This window comes from Nicotiana tabacum, chromosome 20 (genome assembly GCF_000715075.1).
Source record: "Nicotiana tabacum cultivar K326 chromosome 20, ASM71507v2, whole genome shotgun sequence".
NCBI lineage: Eukaryota > Viridiplantae > Streptophyta > Magnoliopsida > Solanales > Solanaceae > Nicotiana > Nicotiana tabacum.
This window is the reverse complement of record NC_134099.1, coordinates 441,331-452,478: the sequence shown is the minus strand read 5'-3', so window position 1 is coordinate 452,478 and position 11,148 is coordinate 441,331. Positions and strand designations below refer to the sequence as shown.

The 11,148-nt window shown below is 33.6% G+C and overlaps 1 protein-coding gene across 1 annotated transcript; it reads right to left on the bottom strand.

The window, feature by feature from the left end:
- Nucleotides 1-775: 775 nt before the first annotated feature.
- Nucleotides 776-6,702, bottom strand: LOC107818218 (uncharacterized). Its single transcript, XM_016644174.2, has 11 exons — nucleotides 6,465-6,702; nucleotides 5,122-5,214; nucleotides 4,966-5,036; nucleotides 4,837-4,886; nucleotides 3,225-3,298; nucleotides 3,060-3,122; nucleotides 2,621-2,708; nucleotides 2,129-2,191; nucleotides 1,974-2,053; nucleotides 1,327-1,398; nucleotides 776-1,232 (listed from the first exon to the last, which is right to left on the bottom strand). Exons 2-11 carry the CDS (start codon nucleotides 5,151-5,153, stop codon nucleotides 1,151-1,153), a joined length of 675 nt encoding a protein of 224 aa, XP_016499660.1. The 5' UTR covers nucleotides 5,154-5,214; nucleotides 6,465-6,702; the 3' UTR covers nucleotides 776-1,150.
- Nucleotides 6,703-11,148: the final 4,446 nt, after the last annotated feature.

The window sequence follows — 11,148 nt, the reverse complement described above, 5'->3', positions numbered from 1 at the left end:
CGAGATCTCTGGTTAAGGGAAGAGCAGCATCATCTACTGCACCACATCCTTTGGTGAGTTTGTTTTTTCATTCTTTTATTGTTATTCTTGTCTTTTGCCATGGGATTGGCCTAGTGTCCATGATCATGCAAATGCAAATTAAGTTATTGGTTTAGTCAAACAATAGAATAAGAAAACACTTGTCCTAATCTTACCCTTTTTCCTCAAACATACCTTAATTAAATTATATGTCACGTGGAACATATTCAATAGCATATGGCATCTTTCATCTATATATACTAATTCCTGGTGTCTCGACAAGTATAATGGACAAATAATTATCTCTGAAATGACCAAAAAGAAATTCTCGGTTTTAATTTTTTGGTGAAAAGCAAAGAAGAATCAGGTGGGACTAACACGTTTTAAAGTGCTTAATTTGTCAAAAGGAAGGCCACCCATTACAATTGTTAAACTAACGAACGAGAATGATTGTATATGAACACACTAATGGACTTCCTTTTATAAATAGCACAATGTTCCTGTTAAAGAATAATAGACCTGGACATAACCATATAACTTACACATGGAAGTGAAAGATCATCCAAAACCATACATGGAGACAACATACTCCCGGTTGTCGGGACATCTAGACCGTAGACAATACGACATAGAAAACCCAACATTGGATAAACTAAAAATAGGGAACGAGTATAACGGACGAGTTTAACTCAACCTCAAAGCTAGCTCAAGACACGAAAATTACTCAAAACCATATAAGGAGATAGCATCTCATCCGTTCAACTAATGTAGGACAACTTCAATAATTTCAACCAAAAAAATGGCCTTGAAAGAACACAAAAGCATGTTACAAAGGTTGTGGAACATAGAAAGAGAATTGAATTCATAATAACAAAAAAGAACTGCAAGCAGACCAGACGAGGAAGCAACATTATTGCCGCGCACAACTTTACAAATCTTAATGACATACAAACAGAAATTACAAGCCAAATCAGGAAGCAGCGAGAATTGCTACCTCAACCTCCGAACTAGACAAGGATGATGCTTATTTACGATACAGTTTCAGTACCTACTGTCAATTGTACAAACTGATTTTCATACAAGGTTTAAGCCTATACGACATCAACAACGTGCCATGAACAAAATGTTGTATTCACATGTCCATGCCATCGAATATCTCTCCGTCATCCTCAAAACTTGAGCCGTCTAAAAAAAATCCTTCACCAACCAAGTTACTGCAATAAACAACAGTTGATCAGGCCTAAAGGTATTATTTCAGTGAAAAGTAGAATATCGCATCCTGAAACCATAGAAGGGTAAAATAATCACCTCACACAGCTGAAGCGGAAACTCACAACACGTTTCAACTTTCTATTGTAGAAGAAGAAGTGGTAGGACCATCTGGAAAAGACACAAACACTTGTATTAATGCACTACCATTTAAAAAAGAAATTTGACCAGCAAATGGAATCTTGTCACTCTTTTAATACCATCTAGAAGGTTACACTATCCCACCAAGATATTAACATAAAACTCAAAGTGACATCTGCCTTGTTTGGACAATATTTTAGTTGAAATATGACCATGTGCTACGGTCTTTTTAAATTACTAAAGTCGTCAAAGCTTTCCTCTTGGGCTGTCTAGTTCCTTCCGACACATGAACAGACGACCCCCCCCCCTTTCTCCGGCAAGCGACTCAAAAGAACAAAAATGCCCGTTCACACTCTTATCATTCTAATGTTTGAATTGTTGTGTCCTTCTGTACTTGAGAGTTTTTGACTTTTTAGCTACTTAGTAAAATGTAGTGACCAGACGTGCATATAGTCAATTTTGCCCATCTAGCTGTCTGAGGGGCCAGAGAGGACCTCAATCAGATGGTTTAGATGATAAGTCGAAGAATAGAAACTCGCACAGAAAGTTGACACAGCATAAAAATGATTGGGTAACAAAGGGGATCAATTCATATAAAACCTTACATGGCTCCTCTCTCAAGAAATGGATCTGCATCTGCCTCTGGATTGTAAGTGTAGATCTCACATTCAGCAACTTTCACAACCTGCAGTGCTAATAAGCTAAGCAACTTGACCACGCTCTCTCTTGGCCCTCTCTTTATGTTAATAAAATATCTCACCTCGTCTAAAGCCTTGTACAGAGTTTCAAGCAGAGGACTGCCTTCATTTGCTTCAAGCCACTCCTGCAACCCAAACCATAGCATACCTAAACAAATATCTCAAAGTTCTCTATTTTGATAACTTGCTAAGCCTTGAAATGAATATGGTGCAACACCATCTCCATTACGGCGTATAATACACTCACTACCCTCCCCAGAAAACAAGGAAAAGATAAAATAGCCTAATCATCTAATTGCTCCACAGATGCTATTATGGAACATCAAAAAGAAATGAAGGTGTAATTCTATTCAGGAAAAAACACAATTAATCTGATTTTGGTCTATTAAGGGCATAGATCCAAACAACAACCTTGTTTGATTAGCTATGTGACCTCCAATTCTATGCAATTTACTCATAAGAATGCTAATGAAGTGAGACCCAAGGGAAGATGATTTCCTATTAAAGTGCAACATGACAACCAAGGCAATTGCCAATATCTTCCCGGCATATACCTTTGAAGCCTCAAACATGTAGATGTCAAATATCTGCTTAAAACTGTCCCAGCTCTCTTCAGTGAAAAACTGGTGAGCTTTCACTGCACTGGTAAACCAGAAAGTTGGCAAGTCATAGCAAAACAGGGATAAAATGCATATACACGCATTGGCAGAATACAAACAAGACAACTGGAGTATTGCATTGGGAAATGGAGAGACTTGAACTCTCAGCTCCTTAAAGAGCAACAGTAATCTAAACTGTCTGTCAAACCATCTGACAACACTCCCAAAGCTGTAAGAGAGGATTATAAAGCGGGATGCCACGTCGCCAAAGAAGCTGACAGTGGCATTACCCATAATCCACCCAGTCAGCTTATTACAAATTCAAGAGGATTATTCTTCTTTTAATAAGCACAAGATATTAAAAAAATAATTTCAACATAAGTTAGAGACTTACCTGAAGTCATAATCTGGATACATGTGATAGAGAGTAAGGAGTAGATATATCAATGTTTTCCGACTGGAACAAAAATATAGAAAAAAATTACATTATGAACAAAAATACACTTGTTTCAGATTTAATACTCCAGCCGTAGGTCTGGTGTAGGTCTGGATTCACCACCTCGATCTGCAGCTTAGATATTCAACAGGTGAAGAAGAATCGGTGTCCGAAGATCTTCCAAGATAATCAAAAATCTGCAACCAAAAGTCACTTTATAATCCCGCGAAAGAAGAAACTATATTAGCTACTAGTAACAACACAACAAGAAGAAAATCGGACCAACAACTTCCTGGATACTGTCATAAACAACTGAAGTTAAAAGAACTAAATGAGGCTTCACAACATGAGGGAGGGTGAAGAATATAAAAGTATAAATATACAATAATGAGCACAAAAAAGCTTTTTCATGATTGAAAATAGTGAGATTTAATTTTTCTAGCTTCCTACTATTATGTCTACATATTGGGAGGAAGGTGTAACTTTCTTTATCTGTCTGACTGAGAAAGAAAATATAAGAATGCGAACATCAAGATAAGCACAACATACTTCTACGTGTGTTAAAGCTCTTCTATTCTCTAAATCAAAGGTTGGATTACCAATCAAGTAGGACAGAAGAGTAGAGACCAGGATTAGAAGCATTTATAGTCAAAAGCACAAGGTGATTTCTTCCCATTTGGTGGGCAGAGTTACCCGGTACCTATTCTTGGGAGAGATGGCAGGTACCTGGTGGAATAATGAAGGAGCGCGTAAGCTGGACCGGATGCCACTATTATTGAAAAAAAGCATTTATAATCAAATCATGCAAGTGACACATCTGGACCTAAACCCTCTTGACAAAGATACTGGGACTCAGGAAAAGGGTTTGAACTTGCTAAATTTGGAGAGCAGAATCACTGGTGCACAAAGGTGACAACAGCCTACGTGGGTTCACACCCTGGAAGCACATATATTGGGAATAATTCAGCTCCCACATCTACTTTGATGAAGGAGGTGAAGAACATATTAGCCTCTGGCACAACAAATGGATTGAAATAATTCCTTAAAGAAGACAAATATACCTTAAAGGAAGAATTCCAAGAACAATTCCAACTTGGGATGCACCCTAAAGCATGCATAGATTACTGCAAAACTGGGAACTCATGGGGTATTATGTTCAGAAGGTATTAGGGGGATTGGAAGCTAAACACCGCAATAGAGTTGCTACTTAAACTGGAACAAGCACAAAACCCCAGAGGAGACAAACTAAAGTAGAGCTGAATGGGAAAGGGAGTTCACAGTCAAAGCTTGTTACTATCCAAAGCAGAGCGCCAGTACATCTATTGTCGATTGGCCTTGATAAATAAAACAAAAATGGTATATACAGATTGAACTCTGTAAGTTCCCTGTGATTTTTTTCAGGATCTGCAGAGGTTATTGAATAGGAGCCCATATCCTTTTTATCCTAGATGTACTCAATCCAGAGCACGTTCATAAAAGCAATTACCTCATCAGCCAATATTAAAAGAGGCCTTCTACTTTAAACTTAAATACATGGATTCCTTTTTCTTTTTTCTTTTAATGAAGTTAACAAAATTGTATTATTTTCTCACCAATCAGCCCTTAATGCTAAAAAAAGTTCCATAATAGGGTGTTGCAAAATAGTAAACATATGAAGTGTTGCGCGTGATTGCACCAAGCCTCAGTGAAGAGTAAACAAACAAAGTTATAGATGAGTTTCATCAATCGAAATTACCTCATTCTCCAAACTAAGCGAAAGTTTCTTATCTGTTCCAGTATGTTTACCTAAAAACAACAGGCAAAGTATATTTTAGATTGTCCAGAAGCAAGGACGCTACACTTGGAAGTCACTAAAAACACTTACAAGAGTATGCTTCGAGACATCCTTTAATGGTTCGCTCTCCAAGATTCACATGACTCAGAAAGTCATTTATCCTGTAAATGTCAAAATAATTCACTGCAAGCAACCAACTAAAGATCTTCAGCACTTATTTGAATGTCATTACATGTCAAAGCTTACCGATCAAGAGGGGTGTATTCCAGGTACTTCATGATTGATAATGACGCAGATGTTTTGCCACAATAATGATATTAGAATTTAGAGGTCCTACTCCTGCCACAAAACAAAAGTTCAAGACAATAAATTACCGCGTCCAAATAAAAATACATCAGACTCCAATAAGAAATTAAGTTACCTCCTTCCATAGTTTAAGTAAAACAACTACTTTTTCCCAAGTTAAACGTAATAAGTGGAACATCGCAGATTTACCACATTCATAGCAAATTAATATGGTCTTTGTCTATAAACATGATTCTCCCGATTCAGAAGGTGAGGATCATAAATTTGGTGCTTGAACGAAACTCACAAAATTTTACCAAAGAAATTACTAGAAACTCGTCTTTAAACATGACTAAAAGGGCCACTCTAGTTCTGATTATTTTTTTATTTTTTTATGTCGGTGGTGTATAGGCACCTTGATTATTCCACTGGGTATCTGCTACCTCCCACCAGCGCAGGTACATGGTAGTTGTGTCCACCAAGACTTAAGCAGATGGGACAAAAATCACCTAGTGTTTTTTTTCCGTTGGGATTTATGCTTGAGACCTCATGGTTCTCCCCCACTTCATTGACCACTGGGCCACACCCTTGAGTGCAACTGTAGTTTTGATTATTTTACCTATTTAATCAGCTTTTTAATAAAAAATAACTTCTTACAGTATCAATGTTTAGTTAGTGCCGCTATGTTGCTCGAGTCGTTCAAAAATGCCTGCTAGTGCGTATTGGATACTCCAAAAGTTATGCATTTTTTGAGGATCTGACATCGGTACAGCGATAGTATAGTAGTGCATAAATAATCACGTTTAACAGATAACTATGGTTATAATGAAAATGATTAGTATATTTTAATAAGCAATCTAAAAATCACTTATCTAAATAACTAGAAAATCGATCAGAATCCAAACAAAATATGGCCTGGTAATAGACCTTTTAAAGACACAATAAATTTCCGAGTCTCCTTAATTGACCAACATACAATTATTCCAATAATTACATAATCCATTTGCATGATAACTTATATGCTGCACTGTATCTCCAAAAAATCTAGGAACTTTTGCTTGCATTAAATTCACACAAGAGCTAAACAAACTTTAATATTTCCATTTTTCATTCAAAGATGTCCTATGAATTAATACAACATTAAAATGTTCATGAAAAATGTAAAACTACAATGTAAAACATACAAATAGCGAAAACCAGCAACTAAAACCACAGATCCACAGACTTTGACTAACAATAAGCAAAAATAAAACTGAAAATACAAACAGAAACTGAAATTTAAATACTAGAAAAGGAAAACATACCTTTTTCAACAATTGAGATATTTTAGAAGGAAATTGGGAGTTAAATCAAAAAGAGTAATCGAAATTTTGCTTATTTTTTATACCAGGGAGTGTACTATTAGGAACCGAGAATTCGAATATTCTGTAAACTGAGCGATTTTTCGAGAAATAGGAGATCGATTTTTGAATTTGGGGGAATTTTTCTGGTGTCAAAGGGGTCGGAGCCAAGCGCTTGTCTTAAGCTGATTGGTTAACGGTTGATGATTAGTCTGTTTCGGTGGGTGGGTATTTCAATCATGTGGATCTATGTAAAGGTTGAACCTTATCCATTAGATTCAATTAATTATTTATAGAGAAATTTTTATAAAGCACTATCTTTTAGTTATAATTAGTTATTTATAGATATTATTTGATATATTACGGATTGTACATGCGTTTTTTATTGTTTACGGGACGAAAAAATTCCTTATTTATATATCAGAAAATAGTTGTACTATACTCATATATAAACTCTTCAACTTCATGTTTTTAATGTTATTGGGAATTTCAAATTCTCCTATAAGTTTTCGACAATATTACTCCCTCTCTCCCATATTAAATACTCTGAGTATTATTAAAAAGAATTACTATTTCTTTAATATTAAGAATATATAATTGAAAACAATTAATAAATTTAATTTTGAATTTCTAAAATAACGATTCCTTTGAGGTAAAGTGACAATTAAAATGGGACGAAGGAAGTATATTGTATCTTTCCTTAACTATTTGATATTGAACTAGTATTAATACCCGTGCGGATGCGCGGATACTAATTATGTTAATTATTTAAGTTATTTGGATTATATGTAAATAATCTTACAATTTAAACTTTCTCGGTAAATATAAATAGTCATTGGATATTAATAAAAAAACACTATATGAAAAAAAAAATTAACCACTTCTTCTATTTTTCTTTTTCGATATCATTCTCGCCGATGTCATTGGATCCTAAAAGTAATCATGAAGCGAAATAATAACTCATGATTATGGCAAAACAATCAAATCTTGAGACTATGAATCACTCTGTGGATACGACTAGACTCTTTTACTATTACTTGAACTCTTATTTGGTGTGTCGATACCTCTTAAAAAATATTTCTTTTTTAAAATTTTAGTTTCTAAAATTTTATTTTTCAATAATAATTATTTTTATAATAATGTCAGTGAATTTATTTTTCAGTATGACCTCATTTTGATATTTGACATTAACCATGTTAAATAACTAAGTTATTTGATTCATATGTAAATAACCTTAAAATTTGTGTACTTGAATTGACAAAAAATATTTGAAATTGATGATATTTATGTCCAATTTTTTTATATTCAACAAAGATGAATCATCAGAAGAAATTCGTTGTCATCTCATATTTCTGGTTTTTAGATCTTTCATACATTTTTTTAATATTTTTTTCTTTTATCTTATTTTTTATATATTCTTTCTTTTGTTACAAAAAATAATTTATTCACTATAAAAGGATGAGTTTTAATAGAAATTATCTACATAAGAATTTTTATTTATATTTTCAGTCTTTGGTTGAAATTCTTTCATATTTTTCTTCTGGCTTTGTCTAATCAGCTTAAATAGATGATCACCCGACCACTTAAATTAAACAATTGAAGGATGTGTAATTTTTATACAATCCATATATAATATGTGTACAATTGTGTGTTGTCAGCATATCATCTACTTATATTAGCTATAAAAAGTAAACAATAAATCTGACCGGATATTTATGTAAATATTCCATAAGATTTTGGTTTTTTGAGTTTATCCATGATACGAATTCTATTATAATAATTTTAAAAACTCTCTACTAATGTTCAAAAATATCTTATATTTTTATTATCTTTAAAGTAGACAAAAGTAAAGAGATTTTTCGAAATAATTTGTTTACAGTTTATAAAAAAATATTTCACGTCTTACCAATTTTTTTTATAAAATATATTTTTTGTTACACTTGAAAATCGCTATAGAAACTATCAATTAGAAACCAATATCTCTCTTGTTGAGTTCGAGGAAAAAAAACCTTTCACATAATCTAATGATTCAAAACTAATATTCTTCAACGAAAAGAATATTATCCTCTTGCAATATTGGCTTGACTACAGCTAAATGAAGGGGTTCCAACTTATACCCTTCAATTCCTAAAATATGCTAAATTGAATTAATAATAGCAATTATATAACCAAAATTTTGTTAATTGTTTGATGTCCATCTATACAATTCTTCAAACAAATATTCTTCATAAAGGAAAAGAAAAAAATAACGTTTTTTGATGTATTTTCTCCAACATTTATGTTTACTTCATTATATATGTAAGTAAACTTTTATTCGATTTTTAAACTCTTTTTTGTTATTTGGATAAACATAGATGTGTACCCTATATATTACATTTATTTTAAAAGAATTCGCTTTATTCAAATTTAGCTACAGTGTTTTAAAGAACTATAATTATAGGGTATTAAATGTGAAAAAGTTTTATAGTTATATGGAGTAATTTTTTTTTTTTTTGCCAGAGACGAAGTAGTATTTAAATAATTAGAAAATATAACAAAAGTTCCTAACATGATTGCATATGATCAATAACCAAATTAAGTATGATAACATGATTAAAAAAAGATAAATTTTATTTTTAATTTAAATTCGAATTTTAAAACTTTATCTATAAATTCAAAATTATTTTTTAATTCAATCTCTCTCTCTCTCTCTCTCTCTCTCTCTCTCTCTATATATATATATATATATATATATATATATATATATATATATATATATATATATATATATATATATAGAATAAAGTTACCATATTTATTGACATTTATTAGCTTGCCACTTGGCTTAACCATAATGCCAACTATATATGGTAACTTTATTCCTTTAATATATTTATAGATATAGATTATTATGGGGTGCACATAGATAAGATAGATAGATAGATAGATAGATAGATCTTTGATTAATTTGGATGCACATTGAATAGGGTCTTTAAAAGGGAAAGCCGCCAAGCTTTTTATCAGAATTTTTTTATTATTTCATTTCGAATTCGAGATCTCAGGATAAATATAGAAAAACTTCCATCCTTAATTTGATTTATCTAGAGTAATTTTGATTCTTATTTATAAATAATTATCTCCTGCATCAAGTTTGACTTCGTCTTGCTTACCATCAAAGGATGTGGTGCAGTGGATGAGACTGTTCCTCCCTTAGCTAGAGGTCTCGAGTTCGAGCCCTAGGTATGGAAAAATCCTTGGTAGAGAGCGTTTCCCCCCGAATGAGGCACTACGCGACGCGAATCCGGATATAGTCGGGCTCCAATATGGATATCGGACATTGGGTGGGAAATCAAAAAAAGAGAATCGCCATACTTTGGTCAAATTTGACCAACGGTCAAAGTATTGAAGTTGAGTCCATTTTCTTTTGTCCTCCTAAACTTGTTCTTGGTAAAAGAATTACACCTCCTTAATCACGAGTACTTTATGTCACCAAAGCTTAAACATATTTAAAGAAATTATTTTTGCTTTTATTGACTTGAAATGGTAAGCTTTAGTCTCATAATCTAATTTTATCTTCAATACGTCACAACTCACAAATTAAATACTCAATCCCATGGGGAGACCAAGCCATATTATATTATGGTATTGGGTGCTCGGCATCTGATTTCGTTTGGATGTGTTTCTTTTAAGTGACTTTTAAGTTAAAATAATTTTTAAAAAATAAGACTTAAAAGCTATTTTAACGTAAAAGCACTTAAAATAAGTCAATCCAAACGGACTCTTTGGTTCCACATGATCAGCCATTGTATTCTCCGGCCATGATTGAAGATTGGGATCTAGAAAAAGGGTCCTTTAAACGAAAATGATAAACAAAAATATAATGGCGAATTTGTGAAAGAAAGAGTCACAAGTGGGTTAACTTCTAGAAAAGCAAATATTGACTCAAAAATTAGGAACAAAATTTACTTTCCAGATAGGATGGTTTGTCCAAAACACGTGCTTGTGCCCATTTAGGAAATATACAACATGTAGTTGGGGATTGCTACTAGGGATGGACATAAAATCCGAAAAACCGAATTCCGAACCGAGCCAAATTAATTTGGTATTTCGGTTTCGATTTTTTTCGGTATTTCGGTCTAATTCGGTACTTGAATTTCAGTGTTTCGGTTCGGTTTTCGGTTTTATAAGAACTATTTCGGTAAACCGAAATACCGAAATTTGGTAATATATCATACAGCCCAAAGCCCCAAAGCCACAGCCCACACGCCCACACCCAGGCCCAGCTGCGTCCCACTCCCACCCAGGCTCATCTCCCCCAACTCCCAACCCAAGGCCAATCCTAATCAAATAATCGATTAGACTTAGACGATTACCCAACAGTCCAACACTCAGAGTCTCAGACTAGGGCTGGGGCCTGGGAGATATCATCGAGAATTCGAGTTCGAGATAGGGTATTAGGGTTTGCTTACTGCTTCAGCCTTCGGTGCTTAGGAGATATCATCGAGAACGAGAAGAAGAAGACGAGAATCGACTGCGACTCTAGGATATCAGCCTGCGAGTCGAGTTACGACCAGTCGACATTCGAGCTCGAGTCTCATCTCATCTTCACCGGTTAACTTCACTACTTTTGTAAGTCTCATCTCATTCTCATGTATTTTCAGTTTTATTT